Source organism: Crocodylus siamensis, chromosome 5 (genome assembly GCF_052110815.1).
Source record: "Crocodylus siamensis isolate JL-2025a chromosome 5, ASM5211081v1, whole genome shotgun sequence".
In the NCBI taxonomy this organism is placed as follows: domain Eukaryota; kingdom Metazoa; phylum Chordata; order Crocodylia; family Crocodylidae; genus Crocodylus; species Crocodylus siamensis.
In genome coordinates this window covers 132,194,611-132,214,484 of record NC_143399.1, presented here as the reverse complement: position 1 = coordinate 132,214,484, position 19,874 = coordinate 132,194,611, and the positions used below count along the sequence as shown (strand labels likewise).

Below are 19,874 nucleotides of genomic sequence, written 5' to 3'. Positions count from 1 at the left end.
AGCCATACAGCAGAGGTTGTGGTTGCAGTAGCTCCAGTACTAGAACTGGGGCTGGGGGCAGAGCTGCCACCACTGCTGTGTTTCTGAGCCGGGCTGAAGTCACCATGTGCTTTGTGCCCTGAGCCGGAGGGTAAGTGGTGGCAAGATGTGGGGTAGAGGTAGCGGTGGGGGGAGCAGAGGTGGCAGGGGCATTGGGAAGGAAGGAATAGCAGCTGAGGCTGACTTTGATCCCAAACCCAAGTCAGGGTCGGAGTCTGAGCTGCAGCAGCCGCTTGTTCTCCCCCTCCCTTCCTCTGCTGGTACTCAAATCAAAGACAAGGGGCTCTTTCTCCCCATGTTGGATGGGGGAAAAAAATCTCATCTTGGATTTGAGTAAATATGGAGTTTAGAAAAGGTGGGAGTCCCAATATCAATGGAGCAAACCCTTTACTAAGGCAATCAAAATGTGTACAGGGCGGTACTTCAGCAATGCGGCAAGTGTGACCTACTAGATGGGTGTTCAGACCAGTATTTTTAGGTGGATTATTGGTTTTATTAAACTCATCTTGAGGAAGAGCAGGAGGAGGTGGACGCAGTTCCTTTCCTATATGGGGAAGTAAGAGGAGGAATTCTTGGTTCCAGCTGCTGCTGCACTTGCTTGCCATGTGGAAGGAGGAGAAGCTGGTCTGCATACAATTATTGCCTGGTGGGAATGAAAATACAACTTTCCAGGAGTCCTCCCACCCAGATCTACCAGTGCTCCTTCTTTGGCACTGCAGCTGCAAATAGATGCCCTGTCACTACTCCTGGGCGGCCAGGGGGGCATGGATTTGGCTTTTGATTGGCCTTCTATTACCATGAAACTTCTTATGAAGAAGGGAAATTCATTTAGCCATAAAAGACTTCTCTATGTGTGCCTGTCTCTGTTCAAAGTATGTAAATGTAAGGAAAAATCCTGCAAAATATGTCACGTACAGTAACAGAGTTCCTATACCCCTCCACTTTGTGGGTGATCCTCTGGTCCTCAGAACTGCTCTGGAGGGGAATGTTAACAGCTGGAGAAGAAAGCATTCCATTAAAATCAATTGGACATCATTCTTTCAGCAAGCTGTATTTTTTTTTTATTTTATAATCATTTGAACAGCAGAGTTTGGCAATAGTAATAGCCTCAGAAGTATGCACTCTGTATGTGCGTATGTATGTAAATTATTCTGGTTTGGTCTTCCTGCTATAAATTTTGAAAGAAGCGTATATCGTGCTGGTTTTAAACAAACAGTGAATTGAAATATTTCTCCCACAGGCTTAAGAAGGACACGTGATAGTGCGGAGAATACTTAATCTAAACTGGGTGTGTTGTTATCTAGCATGCTGAACTTAAAAATAACATTGATATAATTCAGCAAACTTTAAGAAAAACAAAGCCTCTAAATTGTCAGACGTCTGTAAATTATTTTTCTATCATTGCTGCTAATTAGGAAAAATAGGTTTTATTGAGCACTTTCTTGAATCTTCTTACCAAACGAATACTGTGGCCAGCTCCTCATATGGTATAACTCATAACTTCAGTGAAGCCAGCAGAGCAAACAGATCTATACTGAGTTACAGAAGTTGAGGGGGTTGGGGTGAAATGAGTGCTGAGGCACGCAGTTGACAGCCCAGAGGTTGCAAGTTTGAGGCCAAAGCAGAAGAGCTTGCAGAGTGGCCTGACAGATTCCAACAAATCTGCAAATTCTGCTAAATGCCTTTTCACAAGGACACAGGAAAGGAAAGTTAAGGACCTGGCCTCAAGCAGAGACTTTATTAATCCAGAGCAACAAATACTAGCACACAACTGAGATGCTCTCATCTGGGGTAACACAATCCATTGCTGAAACATTATCTGGAGAAAAGCTGAATCTAATTTTGTTGGGATTTAATAATCTTTTATGTTACCTATTAAATTTTTCATAATAGCATACTATGATTTATCTTACGTATTTCTTATTATTTTTAAGTGTTTTCCACTATTCCCTAGAATCTTTGGAATTGTCTGTAGAAACGAGCAACGTGTTATTGAATGAGTTAGTAAATACAAGTCAGTACTTCCCAGAAGATGCTTAAGCATAAATTAGGCTCCTGGGTTGGATTTTCAAAAGCACTTGCCTTTGGTCTAATTGCTCCTATTGGAATCAATGGCCATTTTACTACTGACTTCAGTGAAGAAAGAACCCCATCCACTACCCAATACTTCTGACAATGTCACCCTCCCTTCAACAGATCAGTGTGTTCCTTTCTAAGTCATTCAGTGATGTCACACTATAAGAGGGTCCCATTCTGTCCACCTTTGAGCACTCCTGTAATCTGCTAGTAGTCGCAATTTTAACTCTCAAAGTAAAACAGGAAAACTGGCCCTACTGTTTGGGACACCACATTCATTATCATGAAACTGAACCTGATCTTGTATACACTGGCTTGTGATTTAATGGGTCTTCTTACTTCATGCACATACTCAAGATCAAGCCATAAAGCAGAATGAGAAAGAACTGACCAGTTTCATGGATGGCCTAATAAAATCAGCAATAATGGAAAGGGAGTTGCCGGCAAGGTAACTGGAGCAACAACTTAATGAGACTTAAGTGAGCTGTTGTATGGTTTGTAAAACAGGAGTGTTGCATTTATTCTTTATTAAGTCAATTAAGCCACCCTAATAAGTTTCTGGTGTAAAAAAATATATCTATAAACTGTGTCTTATGAAGAACAATGCAGCTGCTATGGAGTTGGATACAGCTTTCAGCCAATTGAAAATGCAACATAGATCTAACTCTCTCTAATCTGTCATGAATACATGATGGGTTTGGGGTTTTTTGAGGGGGAAGGGGGTGCAAATAGTTAATCTATTTGAACATAGATATACAGTTATATATCTATATGTAGTTTTAAATTCCTGGTGCCAAAGAACAACCAGGCTTACATGGCAGCAGTAGGAGCCCTGTTATTACACAATCATGAACTGACACACGTAAGGCAATTTATCCTTGCATCTCTTGTCAAACCACTTGCCAATGGCAAGTGCTGACAAAGCTGCACAGTTTTCCGACTTCCCGCCATCTGGCTGGGTGGTGATCTCGGTCTCCCAGTTTTTGTAGCCAATACTGTGGCCTGTCATGTCCACCCATTTGCCCTCAGCTGCTAAGTCATTGATGCCAAGCCAGACTTCCTCTTCTGACCCGATGCTCCTTCTCATGTATTCGTAGAGTGCATCATTTTCATCCCCATTTTCAGGAGAGCTGAGAGTGCCACCCTGGGAGATGCAGTGTTCGCTGGCCTCATGATATGTCTTGGGCTCAATAAATGCAAGAAAGCACTTTAGGTGAATTTTAGTGCCTTTCAAACAAACTGAAAGAATGAAAAAAAGGAAAAGGTGTGTGAGCAAAAGGAATTGTTCCTAGAAGAGGTCATGAGCAAACACTACAGTTGAATTCCACATTCTCTTATGAGACTCTCAGGCTGAAAACAGACATTGCCTTTTCCCCCATACAAATATCTATGTCAGCAAAAAACTCAAGTGAACAGACATGTTAGCCCTTTATCATGCCACAAATGCCTACATTTTTGAGTGTGATGATTCCTAATTATGATTTGTGCCACCTTTTCATAGCCAACATCTGTTTATTTCCAGTGGGAGAGTGTGGGCAGCCCAGGGCTACCCACACTCTCCCCCCACTCCCAGGGCTTCAAGGGCCTGATCCTGCATACCCAGATTGCCGACTACATGTATTTAGTAAAAATAGCTCTTCGAAATTTAACCATGCCCTTGTCATTTCCTATTCTTAAGTTAGTGGAGAGAGCAAAGGTATGCATGTTCCATTTCTTAAAAGATGTTCCTAAACTTTCTCAAAGAAATTCATCTGGGGTTGAAATTTTCCATGATTGGCCTGTGCTTATTGCTGAAGGGTTTAAAAAACTAGTGCAAAGTCAATTTGGTCATTTGAGTTATCTAAAAATAAAAAGGAAAACTCTCTTTTCCTTAGATTTTGATCAGAAATCTTGCACTGGCTAACTTCAGGCCTTCAGAGGAAATTCTTCCCTGCCTGCTTGTTAAGAATTTTGAAGCATTCTGCTTTCTGGTGGTATTGGTGATAGTAGCAATCATAGATTTTTTTTTTTCTTTTTAAAGCCTGAAGCACTGAGAGCTTTGAGATTTTATTTTTCCTCCAAAAAATAACATATAAAGGCGTGCATGAATATTCAAACTCCTTTTAAATCCCAGTGAATGTGTGTTTATATCCAAAATCTAAATTTAACCCATATCCTTTTTTTTACAAAGACAAAATTCTCTTTAATTGTATTATAATCTCTTTCATTCCTATTGCATGTTCTGAAAAAGTGGTTTCTCTTAATGCAGGTGGAAGTTGCACGTAGACTAAAAGTATAGAATACTTAGGAAGTCCTGATCCCGAAGCTTGCTATGATATCCGCATAATGCTTATTACATTGGTACTCAAATCCCTGATTAAGGTCCCCAGACAGTACTGCAGTATAAATAACAGTAGAATGTGCAACAGGGACATGACTGCAATATGGGTCTGAAAGGACAGAGAAAAGGGAAAAAACAACCCGTGGGAAATAGTAAAATAAAATCCCCAATTCCCCAGCTGATTCATGAAGGAAAAATGTGTGTTTAGTTTTTAGTGTCATTAGAAAGCTATTGAAATATCTAATGAGACAATGCAGGACATAAAGAATTGAGGCAGATACTATTCAATTAATATCATTAAAAGGTAATCCATCTAACCAGAAGGGTTGTAAAAGTAGCATTGATACCACTAATCTAATTACCAATGGCTCATTAGAGATTAATTTCTAGTCCATATGCACAAGGATCTCTCTGAAAACACCTGTCAACCCGTATAGGGAGATTGTACACATTGTAAACAACACTGGTCTCATGGCAATAACTGTGCCTTCATCCATGAGCCCTTTACCTGTCTGAAGTGCTTGCTTTTCCTTCAGTAAAGCCACCTCCTGAGAGAGGTTGTCAATCAGAGCCCTAAGATCTTCAATCATTTTGACGGTCACACCATCTGTTAAACAAACCAAGAGATGAACACAAACAGCTCATATTTATCTAATGAATGCAACTGGGGTTATTAGTGCAATCAAACTCTCTGCTCTTCCAAAAAACACTTTCAGAGACACCTGTTTTGTAAGATATTCTACAGACAGCTAACACCGCTGTTGGAAATGTTCCATTCCCCCTAGGTAATTATATGTTCATTAGGCTAGAAAAAGAAGCTAACTCAATATCCCAGTGGTTAGATCATTCACCTGGGAGGTGGAAGACTCAAGTTCATGTTGCTTCTTTGAACTGAACAAACCTCAGACTGGAACCTGGTGTCCCATTTTCCAGGTGACTGCCCTAGCCACTGGACTATTGGCTATGTGAGGGTCGGGGGGTGTATTGGCAGGGAACAGAGGTCTGCTCTGTTCACTTATGGCAGACTGAAAGGTATCAGCAAGGCAGATTAGGAAAATAATTGGAGTCTGCTTTGTACCGAGTTTTAAAGCTCACTGGCATTAGGATGGAAGATGTCTCCCTATTGATTTTAATGAGCTTTGGATTAGACCTCCATCTGAATAATACAAAAGACAGCATTATCAAAGAACCTTGACAAGATCCAAGGGCTAACCTAACTCTTCTTTAAAATGTTCAGTGAAAGTCCTAGATCAAACCAAGAAAACAGCATTGAAACCACTGGCAACTTGAGCAAAAATATTTACAGTCAGATCCTCAGAAAGTACCGTATTAATCAGTAATAGCACTATTGAATTTAAGTAAAGCAATAGCAATTTACCTCAGTTGTGGATCTGGGCCCTGAATTTTTACTTTGGAGAACATAACCATTGCAATTGATGCAAGGTAACATTTGCTGCTATTTCTATTACTAAAATATGTCACGGCTGGGTTTTTTATTTGTTAACAAAAGAAGCAATGATATAATGGAGGGCACCATCTTGCTCACCTACTTGTTTGCAGAGCTAGTGTCCAGATCTAAAGGATATATTCCTAGTCCTCCTGGCATTGGAGTAAATCCATCAGCATAATTTGAAAGCTGTTTTGTCCTCTGGGATCCTATATTCAGCAACTTTTCACTGAGGTGAGGTTGGAGTAAAAACACTGAACTAGACTAAAAGGTTTTCCTAGGAGTCCTTGATGGAGGAAGAGCTCTCCTCCCCTCTGTTCTCAGTCTTTTTCTCTCCCCTGCATCTCCCTACCCTTGTTGCCTTCCCCATTGTTCAGGTACCTGTTTTACTTTTATCTAAAATACATGATGCCACTGTCAATGTGCCTTGTGTTTTCTTACTTCTTTCTTTATGTGCACGTCTGGCTCAGCCTGGGTGGGACGGTGAAGGATGTTTTTGGGAGAGAAGCAAGTCAGAGAGCTCGTTTGCAGTTAGAGGAGTGAGGACTATATAGTGGCTATTGCCTTGTTAGAAGGACTTGCATAGTCTTGGCCCAGTTCTTGGCAATGTTTTCATAAATTTCACAGACGTTAAGGCTGAAAGGGACCTCGGAAGATCGAGTCCAGCCCCCTGCCCTGGGAGCAGGAAGTCAGATGGGGTCATAAGATCCTAGCAAGATAAACATTCAATTTTTTCTTTAAGGTGTTCAAAGTAGGTGCTTGAGCCACCTCCGACGGCAAGCTATTCCACACTTTGGGGGCTCGGACAGTAAAGAAATTCTTCCTTATGTCCAGCCTGAAATGGTCTTGCAGGAGTTTATAACTGTTAGACCTTGTTGTCCCTTCGAGCGCTCTGGTGAACAAAAGTTTCCCCAGATCCTGGTGGACACCCTTAACAAACTTATAGGTGGCCATCAGATAGCCCCTGAGCCTGCGCTTTTCCAGGCTGAAGTGTCTCATAGTTTTATCTCCTGTATTCATGAGTTGCCCCCTTTTGGCCACCCGTTTCGTGCTAGAGAGGAGTGCAGCCATTGTGAACAGGGCAGGCTTATGTGCGGAGAAAGGAACTCACTGGTAACTGGGACCAGTGTCCTGGAGGGCTCTGAATGGTAGAACAGAGAACTTTAACTGGGCTGTCTTATCGGTGACCAGTGCAGAGACTCAATATGTGTTCTTGGTGATTTGCGTTGTTAGGCGGACAAAGACAGGCTGCTGGGGTAGTAGCATTTTTTCCTAAGGATAGTGCTAGCAGTAATCAAACCAGGGGGTCCTGAACTCTTGCTTCACTGTGGTCAGATGTCTAATACAACAGGGTAAGTTGCCTAAGTCATTGTGTAGGTGCAAAGGGTCATTGCATAAGTGCAAATTCGCATATACAGAACCCACATAAAGCGAGGGAAACCTGTACCCAATGGACTAAATCAGGCATTTCCTTTTGTGCTCTGCTTCCCATTGCATTTGATACACGCATCAGATTAAATACTTTTCTGGTGCTGTTTCAACTCAGACATATTGATCCCTGAAATTCCCACTCAGCACAATGTGATGGCATGCTTGTGAGGAACAGGAAGAAACCACATAGATCCAGAAAAAAAAAATACACAACTGACCCTACTCTGAATTATAACCTGCTAACATCTGTTCCCAGTTGAAATGTTAGGCCAAATTCAGTCTTTCTATCTTTGGTGGTTGAAAAGACAGAGCATGAAAATAGAGGCTGGGGGATGCTGAAGGAAGCAATGTCACTTTTGTGATATTGCATGAATGGATGCTTCTTTGAGGGAACTGTATAGTACTTGAGTTCCACATTTGTGGATAGGGTTAGCTGCTTTTCATGATGTGTTTTTTTTGTTGTTGTTGTTGTTTTTTTCCCTTGAGCCCTACCAGGATTCCCTTCCTTTGTGAATCTTACTGAGAGGGGACTCGGAAGCCAGCAGTGCCGGTGTCTGAGATGGCGGGGAGGCTTTTTGTGCAGTGTTGGCTCTAGAGAGCTTGACTGCCATAGTTTTGTGAAACTATCTGGATGACTCTTGACTTCATCAGCTCTCTGAAGACCCAGGGAGTTTAAAAGATTTTAAGAGCAGAAGTAACCAGGACTTCTTTATAACCTGGGCCGTAGAATTTACCATGAACAACGCATGCCTCCAGAGGAGGGGGAGGCACAGCAACCTCTTGCAGGCAGCAGGGGCAGCATGGAGCAGTGAGTGGGGGGGCTCCTGCAGGTGGGGGTGGGGCTGACCAGGCGCTGACCAGGGGTGGGCGACCACCCGCAGACGCCGCCAGCAGTGGCGGCCAGTGGCGATCAGCAACCACCTGCAGACTGGAATTTACCCAGTACCTCCTGTCTTGAACCCGAAAACATGTAGTTGTGCTACAGCATACCTTACGGGGGGATACTGAGTCCTGCTTTAAGGAATGGAGAACCTGTGCTTGGGAAGTCTCTTCCAATGTGCAGTTACTCTTATTTTTAAAAATGGACATCTGTTTGGGGAACCAAGCATCTGCTCTTTCTCTACAAGGATATTTTACCTTGCTCTTTTTCACTTTGCTCTGTTTACCAGGGCATATTTTACCAGGGCACATTTTACCTTGCTCTGTTTGCCAGGGCACCCCTTGGAGTAACTAGGAGCAATGACCACAAACTGACAAAGAACAGATTTAGGTTAGACATCAGGAAGAACTTCTTTACAGTCAGGGTTGCCAGAATCTGGAATGAGCTTCCAAGGGAGGTGGTGCTCTCCCTGCCTTGGGGGTCTTTAAGAGGAGGCTAGATATGTACTTGGCTGGGGTTATTTAACCCCAGCACTCTTTCCTGCCCAGGGCAGGGGGTCAGACTTGATCTGCTCAGGTCCCTTCTGACCCAAACATCTATGAATCTATGAAAAAAGCCATTCCATGAGATTTCCGTCATGGTTTCCTACAGGAAGTTTCATGTGTGAAGACAATTTGGCCTTTAGTTTTACATAATTTTGTCACTATTATCTAATGGGATTTCAGTACCCACCTATCACTTTACTGAAGCTACTTGTATATAATTAAATGTGCCATTACCGCTAATGTCACCAATCCATGAGTTAGAGCAATCATAGTTGTTTTAACCAGCTACTAGTTGGTACCATGGTTACTCTTATTTAGGAATAATGGAGTCTTTATCTCATTGATGTTGCATGTAAATAAGGGATTTAGTATTCACAGTAGCTACCCAGCTTCTCCCAAGAAAACATCTCTTTACCCATAAATGTATTGTTTTCATGGGGATCTGTGGTGTGACAAACTATACATGGAAGCAGTCAGCCAGGTCTGAGACATGCAAGATACAGTGATTTAAGTAAGCTGAGTTACCAAATGAGATTAGTGGGAAAGCAGCCTGAGAAGCTCCATAACGTGAATCATGAAAATGATGTTATAAAGAGGAAAGAAAAGCAGCCTGTCAGGAGGAAAGTACTAAGAAGCTTTAATCATTGTTCAATTAACTTTAATGGATTCCATTAGCACTGAAGCACTAGTTATTAATTTGTACCTTTGATGAAAACACTTTGTGATGAAATGTCTAATTAAAACAGCTACTTTTACAAGTAAGCCTCCTTTGCAATGCAAGGTCCATTCACTTAAAGCCAACATAAAGAGAGGCAAGATGTCCTTATCTAAGACTTCTGTCTCCTATTTGTGGTTTTGCCTCAAATTTTGGGTCTGCTCTTTTGGCAAATTATTTAATCCACTATGCCTCAGTCCCGACCACCCCAGAAAATGGGACAGCAACCCTGCTCAAAGAGTGTGACGAGGATTCATTCTTGAATGGAAAGTACTGTGAAAGTGCATTGTATTGTTATGCCACCCCTAATACAATGTGAGAAGAATATTGTGGTTTCAAAGTCAAGCTTTCAAAAATCAGGAAATGTCAGCATGCCTGTTCAACCATAACACTGTCCCTTGATGCACGTGTTAGGAAAGCAGTCTTCAGGATCCTTTCCTCAGGATCTCTGCCTCTTTCAGTAACTGTGCAGCTCTTGAGATGTTTTCATCCTCCACATCAAGGCGTTATTCTGAGTATACAGCTCTGGTAATTTGCATCATCACAGAGCCTCACAGGAGGTGAGAGGCTTCAGGCCAGCTATGAACTGACTGCCTGTGAAGGAGTGAGACAAAACTCACAGCATGGAGGGCTAGTGGGGCTGCAGCTGGAGACCGGAAGGGAAGGAAAATACCCACTCCATTTCTGGAGCAGCATCTCGCTCGGGATTGGAGGGAGGCTGCCCAGAGGTATCTCCGGCCCTGGAGAGGGGCAGAGAGGGGTCAGTCCCCTGCAGGCCGCAGGGAGAGAAGAGCAGCTGAGCATCTTGGCAGGCAAGGGCTGGGGAAGGCTGAGCCAGAAGCAGGCGGAGGCCTGCACACACCTGGCTGGTGATAATCTCTGCAGCTGAGGATCCAGAGCAAGGGAGTCCACAAGGCCTGCGATAATCTCTGGAGCAGAGTTTTCAACAGAGGATCCAAAGGAGGGCCTGAGGGAAAACTAGACTTGCAGGTAGAGTGTCCTGCACGTGGGGGAGACCCCAAGGATATTGACTGTTCATGGGGGTGCAGGGCAGGCCGGTGCATAACAAAGACTAAGGGATTTTCTTGATCATTGTGACTGGGATTTTGAGAACCCGATCCCAAGTAAAGGGGACATGGATTGAGCCTGACAAGAAGGCTGAGAGCAGCCAGGGTTTTCTTTGGGGTTTTTTTGCCTTCTCTTTTGATATTTGAACACAGGCCAAGACCAGCCCTGGAAGAGTGTACCTAATCGAGACCAAAGGGGTAGAGGGCCAGATAAGACCACAACAGGCAGCGCTGTGACTTGGCTGCAGAAGAATTTTGTGAGTACCATCTGGATAGGCTAGGCTGGGGTAAAGGGGAGGTTTTGAGCCCCACAGAAGAAACAGGGATCAAGACCAGGCAGGATCACTGTGGGCAGTGCCTCCTGGGAATATATTTCATCAAAGTTGTGGCAGGCGAGAAAACATAAGATCACCTTCCTGGCAGACCAGGTGATCCAAAGCTGAGGTCCACCCTGTCACCGCTTGTAGGCAGATGAGCTCAGGGCAGTGGTAGCAACCCCTATAACACATACAGCCGTCGCACTGCCCAGAGGAGTTTTCCATTTATTGACTCCTCTGTGAAATCCAATGAAATATGAACTTTCATTTCTACCCAGGAGAGCTTTTACAACCTTTTCTGCAATGCCTGATGAAGGGTGTTGGTGCCTGAAAACTTGCAATTAAAGAATTTTTTTTTTTTTGCAAAAATCTTGTTGGTTTAATAAAAGACATCATCTCTACTATGAGTCCTGATTACCTTTTCCTCTAGGCCAATATGGCTACAACCTGGATGCCTGACATTCTGAGTGTATACCACCCAAAGCCTGCCATAAATATAGCTGGCATTCCTGCTGGTATTTCTGCAGCTCAGTATAATAATTGCTCCAGAGTTTATTTGTGTGCCCCACAGGGAGTAATCTTATAACCCAATGGGATGTCTCATATGTTCAGAAATGTCCAACCCTGACTTTTTAAAATCAGCCCTGTTGTAGCCACATGTGAGTTACCATACTGCAGCAAAACCAGAAGCACCAAAAGCTGATAAAAGAAGCTCGTGGTCACCAGGTGTGGCATATTTCCTCACCCTCACAAGCTGTCATCCTCATATCTATTAGTTAGGAGCTTACATAGCCTCTGAAGAATGAGTTTTAATATTCCCTATCTTTTAATAACAATGATAAAAACTGGTGTCTTAATATCCATGTAAATGTACCATCTCTGTTTAGCCTCTTGGTAAGTACTTGACCACCATGACTTCCTATGACAATGAATTCCACTCTTGACTTACATATATATTGTCTGGAAAAAGTGTTATGCCCACTCTATTACAGGAATCCAAATATGTCAGAAATAGATCATGTTAATAATGAAATCCAGGATCATTGTCACAAAATTGATCACAAAAACCCAGTATCATAATTCTAAAAGTTGCACAAATTTCCTTAAGACAAAGAAATATATAGGGAGGGCTTCAATAATTGGGTCTAGGCAGAATAAGCATTAATATGGCGCACTCTTCCTTATTTAGGATCATAGGAAAGTAGATAATCTTGTATGGCGCTTTTCAGCCCTAGTCTAGCTTCCTGCTCAAGGCAACCCTGACTAAACCATCCCTAGCCAAGTGCCTATTTAACTGGCTCTTGAAAATTTCCAGGGATGGATATTTCACAATTTTTCCAGGTAGCCTATTCCAATGCTTTACTACTCTTAGCCAGATAACTATTCCTAATCTCCAACCTAAGTTTCCTTTGCTGAAGTTTGAGACCATTGCTCTAGTCCTGTCCCCTACCACTACAGGAAAAAAGGGTATCTCCATTTTTTTTTTTATAACCAGCCTTCAGATATTAGAAGACAATTATCAAATCCCCCCTCAGTCTTTTCTTCTCCAGACTAAGTAATTCTAGTTCTTCCAGGGTTTTCTCATAAGTCACACTTCTCTAGCCTCTAAACAGTTTTGTGGCTCTGCACTGGACTTTTTCCAAATCTGTCCGTATGCTAGGGCTCAAAACTGGACACTGGACTCTAGGTGCCACACAAAGCAGTAGACTCACTTCCCTCAGTTTCCCTGTTAATACAACCCAGTGTGGGCAATCCTTCTTCATACAGTTAGTCTTTCTGGAATACATGGGGTTACCAACATAATTTAGGCTTATTCTATACTACAAAGATCCCAACCAAAGCACTACTGCAATTGCAGAACCCTCCTTTTTGCAGACAGAGTTACTCTACCTCTCCCCAGTGGAGTAAGATTGCTGCTGCTGGCTGGCTGAAGGCATGTACTGAGACTCCTACAGCTTCACCCAGCTGTCACGGACCATTCAGCAGCTGATGCCCTCCCAAAACAGACTTCACACTGTGGCACTGATGGAGCCACATGCAGCAGCCAAAAACTCATGGGTGTGCACACTTTCTGGCAGCTTGGAGATGACAGCTGCTACACCAATAGCAAATGAATAACACTCCCTAAAAACAATAATGGATGTATTTTTTTCTCTCATTTAGCTTGTTTTCAATGCTGTATTTATGTTGCATCTCAACATAAAAATGCATTTCATTTATATTAACTGAAAGGATTTTTTCCCCTTTTTGCTGTGATTTTTTTTTGTCTGTGCTGTTATTTAGTGAAGTCTCATTTCCTAAGCCTATGATCAAATCTATTACAGCTTGCTTTTGTTCCCTCAGTGGGAATGTTGCCAGTGCTTGCTGTGGGAGCTGGAATTAGGTCCTTCTTTGTAGCAAACCACAAGGATCCATATCAAACTATTGCAAACAGGATGAAAAAGAAATCGGAGAAAAAAAAACTGGGTCATAACTGTTAGCAATTTCGCAGGTCTTGTACGTAGTCATTACAGATTTGCAGATATTGTACTTGGTGTCTACAAATTTACCATAATCATCCCATTGCTTTCTCAGATTTATTTATTCAGATATATTTACTAAATTGGTAATATGCATCTTATTTATGAGCTATGATATTTGGTGTTTGATGTATGTTGCTTATCTTTGGGCATGGTATGCTTTTCTTCTGCAGATCTGTGGTAGGACTGCTCTATTATTTAAGTTAAAAAAACCACTTTGAATCTATGTTTCCCTTAAAATGAGCTATTTTCGTAAATATTGCTACCAAGAAAATTATCCCAGGAATACTCACTAGATGAGAGAAGGAAATTTAACACTTTTTTTTTTAATTTGCATAAATATCTGTGAACTTTTTGAGGCATTTAGTGAACCACTCTCCTCAGCTACACAACTGATGGGGAGAAACCTTTTCATTTATAGACCAGGGATACTGTGTAAGCAAAATATGCATGTACAGAATTAGAGACGCTTGCAGCTGGATGCAAGCCTTGCACCTCAAGAGCCCACCTTCCCCATGATTCAAGGTCTCTCACTCTTAAAAAAGCACTTTCTAAACATTAATTACTTAGTCAAATGTAATCCCTGTATGGGTAGGTAAGCAGCATTATTTTTGTTTTAGATGGGGACTCAGAGCAAGAAGGTGAGATACGGACATTACACTTTTATTGGTATAAGTGATCAGAAACCAGTCTATATCTGTAACGGAAGAAAAGTTTGGTGCTCACAGACTGGTTTAAAAATGGTGGAACCCAGTCTAAGATTTGCTTCCCGCACCCTCCCACCTTCCTACCCCAACAGAGGGCGAATATGTGTACTGTTTACAACCAATTTAAACTATGCCGCTTAAGAAAACTGCATAACCTAGATCGATTCCACCTCGGGCTTTTTGAATGTCTGTACCTAGCTGAAGAGGTTAAGAGATTTGCCTAGGGTCATGCAAAAAGTCTGTGGTGTAGTCAGGAGGAGAAACCAAATCTTCATGTAATCACTCCTGTAATTAAACAGATGGCCAATGTTTCCTCTGTCCAATGGCACTAAACTGGACATGAAACTTTGATAGGAAAGACCCAAATTCTTGTGTGTCATCAATTCCTCTGGTTGTAATATGAATGCAAGAACATTGCAGTGCTAGACAGTCACAGAGGAATGAAGAGGCACAGTGCTCCTGATGCCAGAGATGGACTTTTTTGGCCAAAAAAATAAGTTTCCCACAATATGCCATTTCAAGGAGACTGAAACTGTTCACAAATTCCAGTCAAACTCAGTTAATAGTTTTGTCTGGAAAAAATGAGAAAAAAAATTTAAAAAATCAAAATGTTGACATTTTTCAAAAAAAAAGTTTTGATCTTTTTTCATTTTGCAATGGATCTACAATTAAGCAAGGGTTAAATAAAGCAGAGAGAGAAACAGTTCAGTTTCACCCAAACCTTTTTTTTTTTTTTTTTGTTTGGCCACCAACCTAAAAAACAACCCTGTGCTCTTTGCCCATCACTACTCAGGACTCCTCTGCCTGGTTTTGCTGGGTCTGTTGCTAGTTGTGGTAAGGGAGGCCAGTGGACTTTTGCAATCAACTGAACAGGGATTGTCTGGAGAAGGGCAGAGAGCTGAAGGAATCATGCCTCCACCCTTTGCTTATTGGTACAGGGATGCTAGTGAGGCACATAGGGGACAATTAGGCTTTGCGTTCAGTTAGATTTGATTCAGTTGAAAACCCAAATTTCTATCAACAGGAGCCTTGAGGCTTTCTATTTTTTCTTCAGCCCAATTGTCACTGAACAGTTACAAGGAAAGAGATTCAAGTGCTATGAGTAAAATGAATGCCTCCAAGAAGCACACATGCCCCTGTTGGTACAACTGAGTGTATAATACTAATGATCCTTGCTGCAGTATACAGTTTTTTGTTTTAAATAAACACGTCTAGGGACTGCACTGAAAGGTTGAGCAGAATCAAAAGCTGAGAAAATTCTCATTTTAACACAGATATCTGCAAAAAAGAACGAGTGGGAGGAGGAAGAAGACTGGCTAGATTAATTCTTTAAATGCTGTCTTCAAGTTTGTTCCAAAATAGAAATCCCACAGTCAAAAAAGGATTCAGTCAGATAGCTATTCTGAAAGGATCACAGTTTGTATGGGTTGGAGAATGAGCCCATTACAACCATCATCAGTTACTCACCTGAATTAGTCCCTAAATTATTGTATTATGCTGAAAAAGAGACTGAACAGGAAGAAAAAAGCAACACATTTATTTTTGCTATATGTTATTTCCTAATAACTTTTACAATGTAGAGCTATCTAACATAGCACACACTTGAGGCAACTGGTTTAAAAATGTGGAGATACCTGCTGCTATTTAATACGTTCTGTATTCATTTCCCAGAATAAATATCTGCCTTTCTGCCTACAAATCTGTATAAACTGTCCATTAGCTGGCATTCATTTTCCTCCTAATTTGGAACTAGGTAGACTGAAGGTCACCAAAATTGATATTTTAATGGAGAAAATATTTTGGAAGAGCACTTGAGAGAGGTTGTAATCATTTGCTATATGAATTTTGGAACAAATGGTCCTATAGAATTTAATAGAAGATGATAATCTTTTGGGTGGATTTTTTTTTAACAAGCAATTGCCTTTAATGTATGCTGCACCATTCTCTAGGGGATGATTCAAAGGAATCCTACAGAAAGGAAATGCTCTATTAAATTTTATATGAACTGAAAATAAGTTCCATAAAATGCTATTCAGCATGTATAAAACCCCATCAATTTCATCCCTATAAAATCCTGTAGGATTTTTCCTTTAGGAGTGAGCAGATCACCCCTTGCAGTGTTTCCAGATGAATAGGATGTGGCTCCTTACCTTTCTTGGTTGTTGACTTTTGCTTGGCTTTGGGGGTCTGCTGGATGGTAACCTGTGTGAGGCAAAAGAGGCACAGGAGCAGGCAGGCTCCGCGGAGCGCCATTCTGCTGCTGCTCACCACGGAGTGGAGTTGGAGTGGGGTTGAGCTGCCCTGACTCAGACTTCTTAACGTAGGCTTTAATCAGAAATGTCTGTCCAAGGAATCCTTCCAGCCTCAGACCTTAGCATTCCAGCAGTGAGAAGGAGAAGGAATTTCACTGAGTGCTGGGACCGATTCAGTATCCGGGGCTTGGCAAAAGCTCAAATGAATAAAAAAAACAGGGCAATGCTTTTATTTCTTAGGATTTTTTTCAAAATATATCCTATTGCAAGGCAGATTAACCTCATTAAACATACAGATGTGCATTGCTTCCTTAATACTTTACTGTGGAAAACTCAAGGGAATGATTCTGCCCTTCCACTGATGCTAATGCAAGATTAGGGTGTAGAACAAGTTCTGGATCCAAGACATAAATGGGGGATTGGATCCTCAGCCTAGAGCTGGGATCCATATCCTTCCTTTCCATGGAGATTCCCCAGAGGAGGGATTGTTTGGAAAGAAAGATACCATCAAGATCTGCTCATAGTATTTTTCCTTAATTGTTTGTGGGGGCCTTACCTTCAAACAAGTAAGCGCTTTGGACCCCAAACACAGCAGGTCCCTGATACCTGGTGAAGTCTATTCGTAACTTACGGGGCCAGAAGAAACCAAAATGATCATCTAATTTATGCTCTAGCATGACATGTGCAGGACTTCCCTGAGTTAATTTCTGGTTGAAGTAGAGCATATATTTTAAGAGAAATTAATCTGGATTTAAAAATTCCCACTATTGGAGAATCTACCACAACCAGTGAGAGGATTTCCCAGTAGCTAGATACCCACCCTGTCAAAATTTGTGCTTCACTTGCAGTCCAAATTTGTCCAGCTTCAAGTTTTAGTTATGCTTCTGTGTTGTCTACCTATACCTTCCAGTTCTCCGCAACTTTCTGTCCTGATTTTCCCTGCAGGGAAAAACTCTTGGCTGCAATGATGAGTGGGAGATAGAGAAAGACCATGAAGAACAGGCATTTTTCTATCTCCATATGAGCTGAATCGCTGTGACAAGGAGAAATGAGGCACAAGACCACAGAGGAGGTAGGCCTGTTCCCCTCTATGGATAGGCAAGAGGAATCTGCAGCTATGCAAGGCATAATCTGGTTCTAGGAAACGTAGCATGTATTTAAAAACAGCTTTGTGTTGTCCAATGCAAGAAAATAGAGTGCCAAGCAATCTTCCTGCTCTTAGACACTATTATGCTGTGCCTAGTTTAAGGTCATCATTTGAAAGCTCACATATTCTGTACGATTTTCTTTATTTCTTTAATAGCTGCTAATTTAGAGCCCAACCTGAACTCAAATGGAGTTTTGATAGTAACAGCAAAGGGAGCAGAACTGGACTTACCATTTTTCACTGGCCAATATGATGGGTCAGCATCGTAAACAGCAGTTTTAGTATGCGCTTTATTGGATGCTTGCTATATCCCAATGCTCATGTGCCAAATCAGATTTTGATCCCAAGGTCTGTCCTTTCATTTTGCCTACATAGTATAATATGTAGTTGTACTTGTTTCTGGGCCTCACTCACAAGGGGAAAAATCACATTTATGCTTCTCCTGAGTAGAAGGGGGAAAAAAGGTTTACTTTACTTACTATCATGGGGGACCAGAAGAGGGAAGGGGAGAGAGTCAAAAGACTCATGGGCTTGGTTATAGGATAAGTTCTTGTTCTAATTCAGCCCCAGCTGTTTAGTGACAGAAAATCCAGCAGTTTTTTGGGCTGTCTCAGACTGTGGTGTGGAGTGTAATCCAATGATCTGTGGAGGGTCTGGCACTCTGCAGTCATTTGTAGCCTAGGCCAGGCCTCCTAAAATAACACAAAGGTTTCTTTTTTTTTCTTTGACAAATTGAAATGAATTCCTCTCAGTGGTTGGTATGGCTTTTGTGCTTTTTCGTGTTGGGTATTTCACTGCAATCAGATATGCAGATGACAAGAGAGGAGCAAACGTACAGAACAGAGCAGAGCCACCTTCAAAGTGATTAGCAGACCAGGGGCAGCACAGCTGCAGAGAAGGAGAGTAGCTGCTAATGAAGCAAAAACCAGGAAACAAACAGTATGGTTTCAACACAGGAAAACAAAACCAGGTGATGGTACCCTTGGTAGGAAAAGTGAGCTTGTTTCTCAATCTTCTTTAAAATAGGCTTTCTATGTGCTGGCAGGAAGATCTGGCATTGATAAGCAAAGGAGGTCTGTAAGTTGGCCAGTAGTATAAAAATACCTGAGAGACTGTCCTGGGAACATGAGTTAGAAGCATAGAAAATGAGGTTTGAAAGGACCTCAGGAGGTCAAGACAGAACCATCCCAGCCAAGGCTTTGCCTAGCCAGGTCTTAAAAACCTCCAAGGATGGAGATCCCACCACCTGTTCCAGTGCTTTACTACCCTCCTACTGAGAGTTTTTTCCTAATACCTAACTGAAACTTCCCTTGGAGCAATGGTCTCAAATTGCAGCTTGTTCTGTCATCTGCCACCACTGAGCAGATGACAGAACAGCTCCGTCCTCTTTGGACCTCCCCTCCCCAACCCCCCTTCAGGTACTTGAAAGCTGTTATTAAATATCCCCTTAGTTTCTCTTCTCCAGATTAAATAAACCCAGCCTCTCCTTATAACCATTTTTGTTACCCACCGCTGGACGATCTCCAATTTATCTACATCCTTTCCGTAGTGGGGGGGGGGTCCAAACCTGGACACAGTACTCAAGATGTGGGCTCACCAGTACTGAACAGAGGGGAATAATCACTTCCTTTGATCTGCTGGCAACACTTCTACTAATGCAGCCCAGTATGCCGTTAGTCTTCTTGGCAACAAGGGCACACTGTTGGTTCATATTCAGCTTACTGTCCACTGGGCAGGTCCTTTTCTGCACAGCTGCTGCTTAGCCAGTCAGACCCAAGCCCGTATCTGTGCATGGTATTGGTCCGTCCTTCTCCTTATTGAACTTTATGAGATTTCTTTTGGTTCAATCCTCCAATTTGCTTGGTTTCTGAATCTTAGTCCTACCCTCCAGTATATTTACTACTCCCCACAACTTGGTTTCACCTGCAAACTTGCAGAAGGTGCACTCTATCCCATCTTCCAGATCACTGATGAAAATATAGGGAAAAAACGGCCTCAGGACTGACCCCTAGGACACTCCACTTAATACTGTCTGCCGCCTAGATATTGAGCCATTGATTACTACTCCTTAATTCTGATGATCCAGCCAGGTTTCTATCCACCTTACAGTCCATTCATCAACCCCCACTTCCTTAGGTAGCTTACAAAAATGGCATGGGAGACCTTGCTGAAGTTAAGGCATATTGTATCCACTGCTCTCTCCACATCCACAAAGCCAGTTGTCCCAGCACAGAAGGCAATCGGGTTGGTCAGGTATGACTCGCACTTGATGAATCTATACCGTCTGAACCTAACCACCTTCTGTTCTTCCAAGTGCTTAGAAGTGGATTCCTTGAGGACCAGCCCCATGATTTTTCTGGGGACTAAGGTGATGCTGACTAGTCTGTTGTTACCCAGATCCTCCTCCTTTCC

At 42.2% G+C, this 19,874-nt stretch overlaps 1 protein-coding gene across 1 annotated transcript; it reads right to left on the bottom strand.

Annotated features, from left to right (window-relative positions):
• Positions 1-1,080: 1,080 nt before the first annotated feature.
• On the bottom strand, positions 1,081-16,485 carry CLEC3B (C-type lectin domain family 3 member B). The gene is made up of 3 exons (XM_090048902.1): positions 16,214-16,485; positions 4,944-5,042; positions 1,081-3,354 (listed from the first exon to the last, which is right to left on the bottom strand). Exons 1-3 carry the CDS (start codon positions 16,314-16,316, stop codon positions 2,954-2,956), a joined length of 603 nt encoding a protein of 200 aa, XP_089905028.1. The 5' UTR covers positions 16,317-16,485; the 3' UTR covers positions 1,081-2,953.
• Between the last annotated feature and the right edge of the window lie 3,389 nt (positions 16,486-19,874).